This window comes from Mobula hypostoma, chromosome 26 (assembly GCF_963921235.1).
Source record: "Mobula hypostoma chromosome 26, sMobHyp1.1, whole genome shotgun sequence".
Classification (NCBI taxonomy): domain Eukaryota; kingdom Metazoa; phylum Chordata; class Chondrichthyes; order Myliobatiformes; family Myliobatidae; genus Mobula; species Mobula hypostoma.
In genome coordinates this window covers 4,851,971-4,869,342 of record NC_086122.1, presented here as the reverse complement: position 1 = coordinate 4,869,342, position 17,372 = coordinate 4,851,971, and the positions used below count along the sequence as shown (strand labels likewise).

At 44.9% G+C, this 17,372-nt stretch overlaps 1 protein-coding gene across 1 annotated transcript in view; it reads left to right on the top strand.

Moving 5' to 3' along the window:
* The first annotated feature begins 1,023 nt into the window (after positions 1-1,023).
* The window catches only part of LOC134338072 (uncharacterized), a 34,613-nt gene continuing 18,264 nt past the window's right edge, over positions 1,024-17,372 (top strand). Inside the window, exons 1-3 of the mRNA XM_063033605.1 lie at positions 1,024-2,098; positions 13,642-13,806; positions 15,351-15,559. Coding sequence (XP_062889675.1) covers positions 1,024-2,098; positions 13,642-13,806; positions 15,351-15,559 — 1,449 coding nt within the window. The remainder of the gene's footprint in view (positions 2,099-13,641; positions 13,807-15,350; positions 15,560-17,372) is intronic.

Below are 17,372 nucleotides of genomic sequence, written 5' to 3'. Positions count from 1 at the left end.
TATAGGTAAGCCTAGGTAGTTCTAAGGTAAGGACATGTTTGGCACAGATTTGTGGGCCGAAGGGCCTGTATTGTGCTGTAGGTTTTCTACGTTTCTATGTCTCTATTTCAGTCAAGCTGCCGGAGGAAGTGGTAGAGGTGTGTACCATCACATTTAAATGACAGTTGGACTGGAACATGGTTTGGAAAGATTAGAGGGATGTGGTCCGAATGCAGGCAAATGGGACGAGCTTGGATAGACATCTGGGTTTGCATGGACCATTGGATCTGAGGGCTTGTTTGTGTGTGGGATGACGCTCTGACCCCAATCTGCCGTCTCTTGTGTCTCCAGTAATACAGGGTCTTCAAGTATCAGCATTGTCTCAGCCTCAGTGTCATGGTCAAGAGACAGTGAGGGGTGGGAGTGCCCACAGGAAATGTTGGGGACATGGGCACAAAATAACCAAATCTGCATTAAAATGGACGCCTACCCTTCCTGCAACAGGCCTCAGGCTTCTTTCTTTATTTCCAGTATTTGGTTTTGGGATTGGGATAGGTTTAATATTCTTCCATGTACCGAGATCCAGTGAAAAGCTTGTCTTGCATTTTGTTCAGACAGATTACACAGTGCTTTGAGGTACAAGAAGGTAAAACAATAACAGAAGGCAGGATAAAGTGTATCAGCCCCAGAGAGAGTGCAGTGCAGGTAAACAATAAAGTACAAGATCATAATGAGGTAGATTGTGATGTCATCAGTGCATCTTATGGTATGGGGGGGGTGGTTTCCATGACGATCTGAGCCATTTCCACAACACTCGTGCATTTTCTTGTCGTCACGCACAAGGTCATAATGAGGCAGATTGTGATGTCATCAGTGCATCTTATTTTTCTTGGGGACTGTTAAATATTTTGATAACTGCCGGACGGGAGTTGTCCACTACACAGTCCAAGGTCTGTGCTCGTCTCTGTCGAAGAGGGGAGTACCTTCTTACTTTGTGTCTACAGTATTGTTTGAAATTCTGTTGTTTTCCCATGGAACATCCTAATGAACCGCTGTAAACTTTCAGCACTGCTGCTCCTCGGCCTGTCGACTGGTGGGGCTGCGGTTGCCTTCAGCCTGTGGGCCCGCAGGAAGAATGCCAGGAAAGGCCCCCTCAGAGGGGAAGCTGAACTAGGAGCAGAGGCGGCCCAGCAGGAAGTTTGGGGAATGATGCCCAGTGTTGAGCAAGTGGAGCCTGAAAGCGGGAGATGCTCTGGTCTCGCAGTCATACTCGAGACAGATCTGGAGTATGGAAGCTCAGATCCAGAGTTTAGTGAGTGGGAAGATGAAATGGGAGATCTGTGTCCAGGTGAGAATAATCTGTATTTACAGGCAGGTTATTCAGAGCTCAGCACTGGGAATCTGAATATAGAAACAGGGAACCAGAATATGGCTGATAATATGGAAGAAAGGGACAAAGGAAAGCAGCATGGAATTAGTCCTCAAGAACAGCCAGGTGGAAAGCCAGGTCCCGAGTCAGCCCTCAGGAATTTTCTTCCAGATGTGGCCAGCCCAACAATGACCCAAGTGGGTGAAAATAAGGATACTGGGGATAAGAACATGATAAATGAAAACCACAATGAAGGAATGGTTGCAGAGGAGAAAGTGGAAAATGAAAACAAAGACAATGTAATTGTCACAGAAGAGAAAGTGAGATGTGACAGTGAGGATCAAGAAGTGGGTGGCGAAGAACAAGTGAAGAACGATGAAGAGAGCCCAGATTGTGGAACAGGTGACGCTCCAATGGTGCTGATGGGAGAGAGAAGAGTGCCGTTGAGCAGAAGTCTTGAATCTGTAGGAGAAAAGCCGATATTTGAACAAAGAAGGTCCATGGAGGTGAGATCGGTGGAGCACAGGAAGAAACTGAACAAGAGAGGAGATCCACCAAGAGGTCAAAAATTCAATACAGATTGGCAGAGATGTGGACAGCCAGAACGCAGAGATGAGGAAGTGGATTTCACAATTTATAAACCGGTGGCTGAAGATATGACACTCCGATCAGGATTCGGGAAAGAGGAGTCAGTAGCTGTCACAAACGACACAGAAGTTTCGAATCCAAATTCTTTCATTAAAGCTGAAGGTAAAAGTTATCATATAAGTGTGTGTGTGTGTGTGTGTGTGTGTGTGTGTGTGTGTGTGTGTGGGGGGTGTGTGTGTGAGTGTGTGTGTGGGGTGTGTGTGTGTGTGTGTGTGTGTGTGTGTGTGTGTGTGTGTGTGTCGGGAGTGTGTGTGTGTGTGTGTGTGTGTGTGTGTGTGTGTGTGTGAGAGAGAGACAGAGATAGAGAGAGAGAGTTTAAGAGAATAAATATAAATGCATAATTGCTGTATCAAGTTTTTATATAAAATGGTGTATTTTCTTGGTCATCTGCTGCTGTCACCCATCCACTTTAAGGTTCGATGTGTTGTGCATTCAATGTCTTGTTCTACACACCACTGTTGTAACACATGGTTATTATTGTTACTGGTGTCTTCCTCTCAGCTTGAACTAGTCTGGCTATTCTCCACTGACCCTTTTATTTAACAAGGTGTTTTTGCACACACAACTGCCACTCACTGGATGATTTTGTTTTATTTTGCACCATTTTCTGAAATCTCAAGAATCAGAATCAGAATCAGGTTTATTATCACCAGCATGTGACGTGAAATTTATTAGCTTAGCAGCAGCAGTTCAATGCAATACATAATCTAGCAGAGAAAAGAAAAAATTATAAATAAAATTTTAAAATAGTAATAAATAAGCAAATCAATTACTGTATATGTATATTGAATAGATTTTTATAAAGTGCAAAAACAGAAATACTCCTCATAAAGTATAGCCGCTGTCTTGCCTTTTTTATAACTACATCGATATGTTGGGACCAGGTTAGATCCTCAGAGATCTTGAAACTGCTCATCTCTCCACTTCTGATCCCTCTATGAGGATTGGTATGGAGCCTAACCCTACCTCTTACCCTTCCTGAAGTCCACAATCAGCTCTTTCGTCTTACTAATGTTGAGTACCAGGTTGTTGCTGCGGCAGCATTCCACCATGTGGCATATCTCGTTCCTGTACGTCCTCTCGTCAACCCCTGAGATTCTACCAACAATGGTTGTGTCATCAGCAAATTTATAGATGGTATTTCAGCTATGCCTAGCCACACAGTCATGTGTACATAGAGAGTAGAGCAGTGGGCTAAGCACACACCCCTGAGGTGCACCAGTGTTGATTGCCAGCGAGAAGGATATGTTATCACCAATCTGCACAGATTGTGGTCTTCTGGTTAGGAGGTCGAGGATCCAACTACAGATGGAGGTACAGAGACTGTTGTGCTTAAAATTTCCTGGAGATCATTAGTTTCTGAAAAACAGAAACCACTCCACATGGCACCAACAATCATTCTGTGGTCAAAGTTACTTAGATCACATTTCTTCCCCATTCTAATATTTGGTCTGAACAACAACTGAACTTCTTGAACATGTCTGTGTGCTCTTATGCATTGAATTGCTGCCAAATAAATGGCCGTTTTGCATAATCTTTCTTTTTTGCTCCCACTCACTTGCCCTCCTCCCTTTTTGAACTCTCTCAAAGAAGTAATGGGTTCATTGGCTATGTTTAAGAGGGAGTTAGATATGGCCCTTGTGGCTACAGGGGTCAGGGGGTATGGAGGGAAGGCTGGGGCAGGGTTCTGAGTTGGATGATCAGCCATGATCATAATAAATGGCGGTGCAGGCTCGAAGGGCCGAATGGCCTACTCCTGCACCTATTTTCTATGTTTCTATGTTTCTATGTTTATCTATCACACATTCAGTGAAATTATGGAATTATGATGTAGTGGCCATTACAGAGACTTCGCTGGCACCAGGGCAAGAATGGATTCTCAATATTCCTGGATTTCAGTGCTTTAAAAGGGATGGAGGGGGAGGGGAGAAGGGGTGGCATTGCTGGTCAGGGATACTATTGCTAGTAGGCATAGGACAATTCATTTGGAGTGCAGGACATCTCAAAGAGAATAGGATAACAACCCCTGTCCACAAAAGAAGCTTCAATGTTTGATAATTCCTGCTCCTATTTACTAGCCAATACCTCCTGCTAAATATTGTGTGTTTGAGGTCTATGAAGGTATGGTGCTTCCTATGGTTGAATTGTGTTCTAATTATATTTCAGCTCTCACACAAAGAATAGCTACTCTTGTATGAAAATCTGAGAAAACAAACCTCTTGGAGAATTGTCTCAGAGAAGCACATACGTAGTAGAAGAAAATATAGTGGTAGTAGTGCTATGGGTTCTGATCTGGATCAGGAACTTTCAGTGAGTGGACTTGGTATTGGGAGTTTTTATTTGGAGTCTCCCCAGCAGTTAGGTGAGAGAAGTTATTGGACGCAAGAAGAATGGAAAGTTAACCAAGGGACTAAAATAGCAGCATTATAATCCCACTGTTCCAATTTGAGACAAAATATTAATGCAAGAACAAACTTGGAAAGAAAAACTACGGAGGAAAGGGCTGAGAGTGAACTGATAGTCCTTAGAGATTATTTAAAAATACCGAATAGCTCAGTAGATTAAATGTTATTTAAATAACATAATTAAATATTCATTGTAATGCTTTGCTGTCACTGATTCACTTGTGCATTATACCTCATATTATCACCAATATTTTGTTCAACACTACATTTTACCTTTTTTTCCAACACAATTTCTTTGATATTCACATTCAAAAATGTATTCACACACAGAGAGTGGTGGGTGGGTGGAATGCACTGCTGGCAACAATGGTGGAGGAGGATACAATAAGATCTTTTAAGAGACTCTTCAATAGGTACATGGAGTTAAGAAAAATAGAGGGCTACATCATAGGGTAATTCTAGGCCGTTTCTAGAGTAAGTTACTTGGTCGGCACTACATTGTGGGCCGAAGGGCCTGTAATGCGCTATGGATTTCTATGTTCTATGTTCTATGTTCTACAGCTACAGAAATGGTGGGTAATGTAGCAGGATCCTCTTTTGAGTCAGCATGGGTGGAAGTCAGGAACAGGAAGGGAGCAGTTACTCTACTGGGGGTATTCTATAGGCCCCCTGGTAGCAGCAGAGATACAGAGGGGCAGATTGGGAGGCAGATTTTGGAAAAGTGCGAAAATAACAGGGTTGTTATCACGGGTGACTTTAACTTCCCTAATATTGATTGGCACCTGATTAGTTCCAAGGGTTTAGATGGGGCAGAGTTTGCTAAGTGGGTCCAGGACGGATTCCTGTCACAGTATGTGGACAGGCCGACTAGGGGGAATGCCATACTAGATCTAGTATTAGGTAATGAACTGGGTCAGGTCACAGATCTCTCAGTGGGTGAGCATCTGGGGGACAGTGACCACTGCTCCCTGGCCTTTAGCATTATCATGGAAAAGGATAGAATCATAGTCATAGTCATAGTCATACTTTATTGATCCTGGGGGAAATTGGTTTTCATTACAGTTGCACCATAAATAATAAATAGTAATAGAAATAGTAATAGTAATACTTCTATTAGTAAATAGTAATAGTCATGGAAATAATAAATAGTAATAGAGAAATAGTAATAACGAAGTTAAATAGTAATATGTAAATTATAAAATAAATCATAAAATAGATGGGGCAGAGTTTGCTAAGTGGGTCCGGGACGGATTCCTGTCACAGTATGTGGACAGGCCGACTCGGGGGAATGTCATACTAGTTCTAGTACTAGGTAATGACCTGGGTCAGGTCACAGATCTCTCAGTGGGTGAGCATCTGAGGGACAGTGACCGTTAGCATTGTCATGGAAAAGGATAGAATCAGAGAGGACAGGAACATTTTTATTTGGTGATGGCAAATTATGAGGCTATAAGGCTAGAACTTGCGAGTGTGAATTGGGATGATGTTTTGCAGGGAAATGTACTATGGACATGTGGTCGATGTTTAAAGATCTCTTGCAGGATGTTAGGGATAAATTTGTCCCGGTGAGGAAGATAAAGAATGGTAGGGTGAAGGAATCATGGGTGACAAGTGAGGTGGAAAATCTAGTCAGGTGGAAGAAGGCAGCATACATGAGGTTTAGGAAGCAAGGATCAGATGGGTGTATTGAGGAATATAGGGAAGCAAGAAAGGAGCTTAAGAAGGGGCTGAGAAGAGCAAGAAGAGGGCATGAGAAGGCCTTGGCGAGTAGGGTAAAGGAAAACCCCAAGGCATTCTTCAATTATGTGAAGAAAAAAAAATGACAGGAGTGAAGGTAGGACCAATTAGAGATAAAGGTGGGAAGATGTGCCTGGAGGCTGTGGAAGAGGGCGAGGTCCTCAGTGAATACTTCTCTTCGGTATTCACCAATGAGAGGGAACTTGATGATGGTGAGGACAATATGAGTGAGGTTGATGTTCTGGATCATGTTGATATTAAGGGAGAGGAGGTGTCGGAGTTGTTAAAATATATTAGGACTTATAAGTCCCCGGGGCCTGACGGAATATTCCCCAGGCAGCTCCAAGAAACGAGGGAAGAGATTGCTGAGCCTCTGGTTAGGATCTTTATGTCCTCGTTGTCCATGCGAATGGTCCGGAGGATTGCAGGGAGGCGAATGTTGTCCCTTTGTTCAAAAAAGGTAGTAGGGATAGTCTGGGAAATTACAGACCAGTGAGCCTTACATCTGTGGTGGGAAAGCTGTTGGAAAAGATTCTTAGTGATAGGATCTATGGGCATTTAGAGAATTATGGTCTGTTCAGGGACAGTCAGCATGGCTTTCTGAAGGGCAGATCGTGTCTAACAAGCCTGATAGAGTTCTTTGAGGAGGTGACCAGGCATATAGATGAGGGTAGTGCAGTGGATGTGATCTATATTGATTTTAGTAAGGCATTTGACAAGGTTCCACACGGTAGGCTTATTCAGTAAGTCAGAAAGCATGGGATCCAGGGAAGTTTGGTCAGGTGGATTCAGAATTGGCTTGCCTGCAGAAGGCAGAGAATGGTGGTGGAGGGAGTACATTCAGAATGGAGGATTGTGACTGGTGGTGTCCCACAAGGATCTGTTCTGGGACCTCTACTTTTCCTGATTTTTATTAATGACCTGGAAGTGGGGGTAGAAGGCTGGGTTTGCAAAATTGAAGATGACACAAAGGTTGGTGGTGTTGTAGATAGTGTAGAGGATTGTCGAAGATTGCAGAGAGACATTGATAGGATGCAGAAGTGGGCTGAGAATTGGCAAATGGAATTCAACCTGGAGAAGTGTGAGGTGGTACACTTTGGAAGGACAAACTCTAAGGCAGAGTACAAAGTAAATGGCAGGATACTTGGTAGTGTGGAGGAGCAGAGGGATCTTGGGGTACATGTTCACAGATCCCTGAAAGTTACCTCACAGGTGGATAGGGTAGTTAAGAAAGCTTATCGGGTGTTAGCTTTCATTAGTCGAGGGATAGAGTTTAAGAGTCGCGATGTAATGATGCAGCTCTATAAAACTCTGGTTAGGCCACACTTGGAGTACTGTGTCCATTTCTGGTCGCCTCACTGTAGGAAGGATGCGGAAGCATTGGAAAGGGTAAGAGGAGATTTACCAGGATGCTGCCTCGTTTACAGAGTATACATTATGATCAGAGATTAAGGGAGCTAGGGCTTTACTCTTTGGAGAGAAGGAGGATGAGAGGAGACATGATAGAGGTGTATAATATAATAAGAGGAATAGATAGAGTGGATAGCTAGCGCTCCTTCCCCAGGGCAATACTGCTCAATACAAGAGGACATGGCTTTCAGGTAAGGGGTGGGAAGTTCAAGCGGGTTATTAGAGGAAGGTTTTTTACTCGGAGAGTGGTTGGTGCGTGGAATGCACTGCCTGAGTCAGTGGTGGAGGCAGATACATTAGTGAAATGTTAGAGACTACTAGACAGGTATATGGAGGAAATTAAGGTGGGGGCTTATATGGGAGGCAGCGTTTGAGGGTCGGCACATCATTGTGGGCTGAAGGGCCTGTACTGTGCTGTACTTTTCTAAGTTCTATGTTCTGTGAAATGTGTTATCCTGTGTCAATGACTTAATTGAGGCACATGATTTTCGTTCTGGGCTGCATTGAAATACCTCTGAAAACCAAGGATTCTCTGCTGGACTGTTCCCTTCCCCTCCCTTCCATATCCCCGACGGTTACCTCGCCTGCAACTGAAAGTGTTGGCACGCATCCATCACCAACATTGCATGCCCACAGCTCACTGCCCTGAAGCCGAACATACTTGGAACTTGGCAGGAAACTGGAGAACCCAAAGGAAACCCACGCAGCCACAGGGAGAACGAAGAAGCACCATACTGACAGCTGTGGGAATCGTACCCTGATCCGTAATTGCTGGGGCTGTCAAGTGATTGTGTAAACCGCTACGCTCCTGCAGAGGGATTGGTTTCTTCCACTGACCTGACTGGTACTCTTCAAGGAATTGGTTCTCGTTTCCTTGTTTATTGAGACCATGTTAATGATTCCAGCAATAAATACAGTGATGAGCACAAAACAGCAGAGTGGAATCAAGAATCCTGAGTCACAGTGAAATGCTGGATAAAGACAGATGTAAAGACGAGCTGTATGTCTGCATCTATCCCAGCTTGGACAGTCTGGGACTTTACTCCTTGGACTGTAGCAAACTGAAGGGTGACCTTATAGAGGTGTATAAAATCATGAGGGCCACAGATAGGGTGAATATACTCAGTCTTTTTCCAAGCAGTGGTGGATCAAGAACTGGAGAGTACATGTTTCAGGTGAAAGGGAAGAGATTTAATGGTTAATTTAAGATTCATTTTGCAAAGTTTAAAGTTCACAGTAAATTTATTATCAAAATCCATACATTCCAGCTTGAGAATCATTTTCTTGCAGGCATTCACAGTAGAACTAATAATAGTGTAGCGCTCCCGAGGTGTGGTCGACAGCTCGACCCAGAATTCCTATCAGCCAGCGTTCTTGTTTTTAAGATATGTCCATGGTGTGTGTGTTCAGTAAAATTATGTTGAGATGTCCAAGTTCATGTATTGTTACATTTTAGCTCAGGTTGTATAGTTGTTCACTTGTGTGTTTGTGTGTCACCCTGAAAGTAACCGAGGTGTGTGATAATCACCTCCCCGTCTGTATGTGACTGAGTTAGTTCTCACCGAGCTGTTGCACTCTGTCCATTATTGTGCCTGTCGCAATAAAAACAGCATCTGAGATAAACGAGCTTCTCTCGTCTGTCATTGTGAACCGAATGCTCACCACAGTACAATAGAATCAAAGATAATCTACAGAGCCAATAAAACATGTTCACCCCCTCTGGAAGTTTTCACACTTTTTTGTTTTACAATGTTGAATCATAGAGGGTTTAATTTGACTTTTTGACACTGATCACCTTTGGCAGCAATTACAGCCTTGAGTCTGTGTGGACAGATCTCCATCAGCTTTGCATCTGTAGACTGTGATTTCTCCACATTCTTTTTTATAAAACTGCTCAAGCTCTGTCAGATCACATGGGGATCGTGAGTAAACAGCGATTTTCAAGTCCAGACACAAATTGTCACGTGGATTGAGGTCTGAGCTCTTACTTAGACCATATGATCATAAGACGTAGGAGAAGAATTATGCCATTTGGCCCATCGACTCTGCTTCGTCAATCATGGCTGATCTTTTTTTCTCTCCTCCTCAACCCCAGTCCCCGTAATCTTTGATGCCATTGTCATTAGACCATAAGATATAGAACCAGAAGTGGGCCATTCAGCCCATCATGTCTGCTCCGCTATTCAATCATGGCTGATCAATTCTTCCAGTCATCCCAACTCCCCTGCATTCTCCCCATTCCCTGTCATGCCCTAGCTAATCAAGAAGCAATCTATCTCTGCCCTAAATGCACCCAATGACTTGACCTCCACAGCAGCTCGTGGCAACAAATTCCACAGACTTACAACCATCTGACATAAGTTATTTCTCCACATCTCTGTTCTTAATGGACATCCTCCAATCCTGAAGTTGTGCCCGCTTGTTCTAGACTCCCCTACCATGGGGAAGATCCTCGTCACATCTACTCTGTCTAAGCCTTTCAGCATTTGATAGCTTTCAAGGAGATCCCACTTCATATTACTAAATTTCAGTGAGTACAGACCCAGAGACATCAAACGTTCTTTGTATGATAACCCTTTCAATCTGGGAATTATCCTTGTGAACCTCCCCCGGATTCTCTCCAATGCCAGCACATCTCTTCTAAGATGAGGAGCCCTAAACTGTTCACTATACTCAAGGTGAGGCCTCACCAGTGCCTTATAAATCCACAGCATCACATTCCTGCTCTTGCATTCTAGACCTCTTGAAATGAATGTGAACTTTGCATTTGCCTTCCTCATCATCGACTCAACCTGCGTTAACCTTTGGGGTATTTTGCACAAGGGCTCCGAAATCCCTTTGTATCTCAGGTGCCTCATGTGTGGCACCTTGTCAAAGGTCTTCTGAAAGTCCAAATATACAACATCCATGACATCCCCTTTATGTATCCTACTTGTCATCTCCTCAAAGAATTCCAACAGCAGGATTTTCCCTTAAACAAACTTTGATGACTTTATCCAATCTTGTCCTCTGTCACCAACTACTCCATCGCCTCAAGTTATAAGGGGGCATTGGGAGTGGACCCAAATGCAAGACACAGACACTGAAGTACTAGGAACAGGACAAGGAACTTGGAATTAGAAGCCTGGGCTAGGACTCCGAGCCAGAGACTGGATAGGGACCCGGAACCTGGGTCTTGACTCGGGCTCGGACCCCGGATCTAGGCGCGGACAAGATGTGGCTACAGGACTGGACTTGGAACTCCTGCACAGGACGAGGCTCCTGGACTGGACGAGGGATCCCCAGCACCAGGCTGGGCGAGGTACTCCTGGGCAGGACGTGGAACTCCAGGGCAGGACCTGGCTCTTGGACTAGGCTAGGTTCGGCTCTTGGTCTCGACTCAGTTAGGCCCTTGGGTACGGGCCGGAACCCTTTCCAGGATGCAGGGCTGGGACCCGTTCTAGGACGTAGGGCCGGGATGACTGCCGAGAGTACTTGTCGAGGGAAGTGCCGAGGATACTTCACAAGGTCACTGCCGAGGATCCTTGATGAAGTGGCAGACGAAAGTTGCAGGTGAGGTAACCGTCGGGGATATGGAAGGGAGGGGAAGGGAACAGTCCAGCAGAGAATCCTTGGTTTTCAGAGGTATTTAAATGCAGCCCAAAACGAAAATCATGTGCCTCAATTAAGGCACCCAATGGAACAAGGGAAAACTGAAAAACCGGGAATAAGGATCGATGAACCAGACCATGAACCGGAATGCAGATTTCACAGACTGAACTATGACACCTCATCCTTAACAATTGACTTTAACATCTTCCCAACCACTGACGTCAGACTCATGGGTCTATAACTTCCTGTCTGCTGACTTCCTCCTTTCTTAAAGTGTGGAGTGACATTTGGAATTTTCCAGTTCTCTGGCACCATGCCGGAGTCCAGTGATTTTTGAAAGATCATTCCTAATGTCACCACAATCCCTAATGCTACCTCTTTCAGAACCCCAGGGTGCAGTTCATCTGGACTGTGTGACTTGTGCACCTTCAGGTTTTTTAACTTTCTGAGCACCTTCTCTCTTGTAATAGTAACTGCACCCACTTCTCTTCCTTCACACACCACATCAGGCATACTGCTAGTGTCTTCCAGAGTGAAGACTGATACCAGAGTCTGACTACAACTAACTGTTTTCTAAGATGCCTTTAGAGAAGACCTCAGTGATGCTAAAGACCTACACAGGTGAAAAAGTGTCCCGCAAGACAAACTAAAAGTGAAGGTAGTCTGTGGAGGCCAAACACAGCAGTTAGAACTTTATGTATTGAAAAGTGGATGGCCAGCGCTTTCTGGATGTGAATGGTTGAGAAAAATCCAACTAGACTGGCACTCAATCAAAGCTCTCAGTGTGACATCAACAGACAATGGCAACTGTTCACTATGTGGGGATTTCAAGGTGAGCATCAACCCTGTGTTGCGTACTGTGCAGTATCCCCTGCCACAAATAGAAGACATTTTTGCATCTTTGGCAGGCGGGAAGAGGTTGTCAGAGGTTGACTTGTCACAAGCCTATCTGCGGATGGAGATTGAGCAGTCAAGCAGGAAGTTCCTCACAATATCACTCACAGGGACTGTTCCGGTCTGTCACGCCAGCCAAGAGCACACCTGAGTCGATTGCATCCAACAAGATTGTCACATTACAGTCACCGGACTTACCTCTCAGTGATGACCATGTCACTGACAGCAAGGTGACACTGGAAACCGAGAATGTTGTAGCAAACAAGGCAGCTACGAAACCCATTGTCACTCCATGGGCCCAGAGGCGCTACCCTGAAAGAAATAGAGAGATACCCAAAAGACTGAAACTTTAGAACTGTTAGTTAGTTAAAAACTGTTATTGTGAAAGCATCTTTATTTGGAATCTGGGTTTCCGAAAGGGAAACTTAATGTTTTGTACATACAGAGCTCTTTGGTTTTGCTGACGTTGAATGAGAAGTTGTTGTTATGGCACCATTCATCTAGATTTTCAATCTCCCTGTAAATTGATTTCCCACCAGCTTTGATTCAGACAACAACAGCGGTGTTGTCAGCAAACTGGAATACAGCATTGGAGCGATCCTTGGCCTCACAGTCATAAGTATAAAGCGAGTAAAGCAGGGGATGAAGCACACAGCCTCGTGGTGCACCTGTGCTGATGGCGATTGTGGAAGGGATGCTGTTGCCATTCTGAACTGACTGGGGTCTATTAGTGAGGAAATTGTGGACCCATTTACACAAGGAGGTGTTGGAATTTATTGATTAGTTTTGATGCAATGATAGTGTTGAACACTGAGCTGTAGTCAATGAAGAGCATCCTGCTGTGTGCATCTTCCCAGTCCAGATGTTCTCAGGCTGAGTGAAGAGCCAATGAAACAGCATCTGCTGTGACCTGTTGTGATGGTGGGCAGACTGGAGTGGATGCAAGTCTCACCTCAGGCAGGAGTTGACATGTTCCAACACCAGATGAAGTATGGTCCACTGAATGATAATCATTGAATCAGGTTACCTCGTTCTTCTTGGACACCAGTTTGACCCATCCCTTCTTGAAGCAGGTGGGTACCTTAGACTGACACAGCGAAAGGTTAAAGATAACAGTAAGTACCAGCCAGCTGATTCGCACAGGTCTTTAGTACTCGGCCAAGTACACTGTCTGGACTGGTTGATTTCCCTGGGTTCACCTTCCTGAAGGATGCTTTCACGTCAGTCTCAGAGACTGAAATCATGGGTCATCAGGGGCTGTGGGAGTCCATAATAGTGCCTCTAGTCCATCTGGGAGTGAAATCTCAATAGTTATTAGAGTGAGTTAAACTTTTAGCACAACATTCTCCACCAAAAGGCCCGTACTGTGGTTTAGTGTTCGTTCTCATTTCTTGTAGTTTCATGCCCTTTCCTGCACATTAACATCCTTTCCCTGCCCTAGGCACCTGTTCCCTGGCTTCCTAACTCCCAACCGTTTACCCCTACTTCACTCTCCACTTGCCCGTCCCATTCCACCCTCCCTCCCTCTGCCCCTTCATTACCCTCCCACCCTCCACTTCCCTTCCAGCAACTCTCTGACTGATGTGTCCTCTCTGTTTTCCTCACAAGACTTGTTCGTGGATGAAGGTATTAGAGCCATGCGCAGAGGGAGTCATCTGCTGAAGGTCAGGTCTCCCTCATGGATGAGATTCCGCTTGTACAAGCTGCAGAAGGACTATCAGACAGTGTGGTACAGCTCAGAAAAGATCTGCAAGTGGGCCAGGAACCAAACCTGTGAGTGTTGTGCGAGACTTGGAGGGATGGTGGGATAGGAAGTGCACTTAAAGAAAGTTGAGAAACGTATTTGTCCAAGGGGCCAAAATGCCAGTGATTGGACCTCGATTCATCGTACCACACCATGTTGAAACCAGTTGATTTGCTGCCCCAAGGAAGCTGTGATCTGGACAAAAGCAGCAGAATAAAGAAAATACAATTTATTTTATTTTATTTTGAGACACAGCACAGTAGAGGCCTTTCCGTCCCAACACCCACCTATTTTACAATAGCCCAATGACTGGACAATTTACAATGACTAATTCACCAACTAACCGGTACGACTTTGGACCATGGAGGAAAGTGCACCACCCAGAGGGAACCCACTTGGTCACAGGGAGTACCTGTAAACCCATTACAGACAGTGTCAGAATTGAAATCTGAACTCCGACGCCCCGAGCTGCAATAGCATCCTGGTAACTGCTACGCAAGAGAGATGCCCATTGATCTCTGTGCTGTCTGTGTGGAGTTTGCACGTTCTCCCTGTGAACGCATGTGTTTGCCCTGGGAGCTTCAGTTTCCTCTGACTATTTAATATTTTTTTTACTGTCACACGTAACGAGATGTAGTGTGAAACCTTGTTTTCTTGATCACTTTACACTAAATTGGACTTTGCATTTTTTTCCTGTTTACAAAATAGCCTGTGCCTTTACTCCTTTAACCAAAGTGCATGAGCATACCAGTCCCTACCCAATATTCCATCTGCCACTTCTTTACCCATTCTCCTCATCTGTCTAACTCTTTCTGCAGACTCTCTGCTTCCTCAATTCTACCAGCCCCTCTGCCTATCTTTGCATTATTGTCTGCAAACTTGGCCACAAAACCATCTGGTACATCATCCACATCATTGACATTCAACGCGAAAAGGAACAGTTCCAACTCTGTCCCCTTTGGAACAACACTGATCACTGGCAGCCAACCAGAACAGGCCTCCTTTTTCCCCAATCTCACACTACTCAGACAATCTCCTGTCTATGCTAGTGGGCTCTTAGCTTCTTAAACAGCTTCATGTCCAGCACCTTGTCAAATGACTCAAGAAAATCCAAGTAAATAACATCCACTGACTCTTTCGTCTCTCCTGGTCCATTGAACTTATCTACCTCAGACCTTTCAGTTTCCCAAGTACCTTCTTCTTGGTAATATCAACTTTACTCACTTCATCCATGGTTTGCTCAACCTGTCTTCATAGACATGCTCTCTGGTCTAGGCAGTATCTGGGTAAATCTCTGCTCCCTCTCCAAAGCTTCCTATAATAAGGCAGCTGAACTGTGTCCGTGGGATAGAAGCTATCCTTGAGCCTGGTGGTTCCTGTTTTCAATCTTGTTTATTTTGATGGGAGAAGGGAGATGCGTGCATGTCTGGGATGAGGGTGGTCTTTGAGTAGACTGTATGTTTCCAGCAACTACAGAATCTCTTGTGTTTATTAATCTGAATCTGAATATCTCATTCTGATCGCTGCTGCTGTTCTACCTCAAACCCACCCCAACCCACCCGACCCCCTGCAGTCTCGATTTATGACATCGAGGAGGTGAGGGCAGGTCACCATTCAGAGGTGACCTTGGAGAATCGCAGTGATTACAACTTCAGCATCATCTTTAAAGGAAGGGAAAAGAACTTGGACCTGGTGGCCAACAGTGCCAAGGAAGCTCAGTACTGGATTAATGGCCTTAATAATCTGAAGAAGTACTACACCAGAAAGGAATGGAGAGAGAAGGTTTGGATGGGACTGTATCCCACTGTTTGGGTTTGGATGGGACCCTATCCCACTGTTTGGGTTTGGATGGGACCCTATCCCACTGTTTGGGTTTGGATGGGACCGTGTCCCACCGTTTGGGTTTGGATGGGACCATATCCAGTGCTACGTGACAGTGATGGTAAGAATTGGAGGAGATGGCAGTTGAATGCGTGGCTGAGGAGTTGGTGCAGGGGGCAGGGTTTTAGATTTTTAGATCATTGGGATCTCTTCTGGGGAAGGTGGGACCTGTACAGATTGAATGGGTTGCACCTGAACTCGAGGGGGAGCAATATCCTTGCAGGTAGGTTTGCTGGCATGGTTCGGGAGGGTTTAAACTAATTTGCAAGGGGGATGAGACCCAGAGCGATAGAGCAGTGAAAGAAGTGCATGGAATAAAGCCAGAACTAACATATAGAGAGGCTTTGAGGAAAGAGAAGCAGAATAAACGGTGTAAAGACAGTAAGGTAGAAGGGCTGAAATGTGTGTACCTCAATGCAAGAAGCAACAGGAACAAAGGTGATGAACTGAGAGCTTGGATACATACATGGAATTATGATGTAGTGGCCATTACAGAGACTTGGCTGGCACCAGGGCAGGAATTGATTCTCAATATTCCTGGATTTCAGTGCTTTAAAAGGGATAGGGAGGGCAGAACAAGGGGAGGAGGGGTGGCATTACTGGTCAGGGATGCTATTACAGCTACAGAAAGGGTGGGTAATGTAGCAGGATCCTCTTTTGAATCAATATAGGTGGAAGTCAGGAACAGGAAGGGAACAGTTACTCTATTGGGGGTATTCTATAGGCCCCCTGGTAGCAGCAGAGATACAGAGGAGCAGATCGGGAGGCAGATTTTGGAAAAGAGCAAAAATAACAGGGTTATTATCATGGGTGATTTTAACTTCCCTGATATTGATTGGCACCTGATTAGTTCCAAGGGTTTAGATGCGGCAGAGTTTGTTAAGTGTGTCCAGGACAGATTCCTGTCACAGTATGTGGACAGGCCGACCAGGGGGAATGCCATACAAGATCTAGTACTAGGTAATGAACTGGGTCAGGTCACAGATCTCTCAGTGGGTGAGCATCTGGGGGACAGTGACCACCGCTCCCTGGCCTTTAGCATTATCATGGAAAAGGATAGAATCAGAGAGCACAGGAAAAAGGCTAGAACTTGCGGGTGTGAATTTGGATGATGTTTTGCAGGGAAATGTATTATGGACATGTGGTCGATGTTCAGAGATCTCTTGTGGGATGTTAGGGATAAATTTGTCCCGGTGAGGAAGATAAAGAATGGCAGGGTGAAGGAACCATGGGTGACAAGTGAGGTGGAAAATCTAGTCAGGTGGAAAAAGGCAGCATACATGAGGTTTAGGAAGCAAGGATCAGATGGGTCTATTGAGGAATATAGGGAAGCAAGAAAGGAGCTTAAGAAGGGGCTGAGAAGAGCAAGAAGGGGGCATGAGAAGGCCTTGGCAAGAAGGGTAAAGGAAAACCCCAAGGCATTCTTCAATTATGTGAAGGTAAAAAGGATGACAGGAGTCAAAGTAGGACCGATTAGAGATAAAGGTGGGAAGATGTGCCTGGAGGCTGTGGAAGTGAGCGAGGTCCTCAATGAATACTTCTCTTCGGTATTCACCAATGAGAGGGAACTTGATGTTGGTGAGGACAATATGAGTGAGGTTGATGTCCTGGAGCATGTTGATATTAAGGGAGAGGAGGTGTTGGAGTTGTTAAAATACATTAGGACAGATAAGTCCCCGGGGCCTGACGGAATATTCCCCAGGCTGCTCCACGA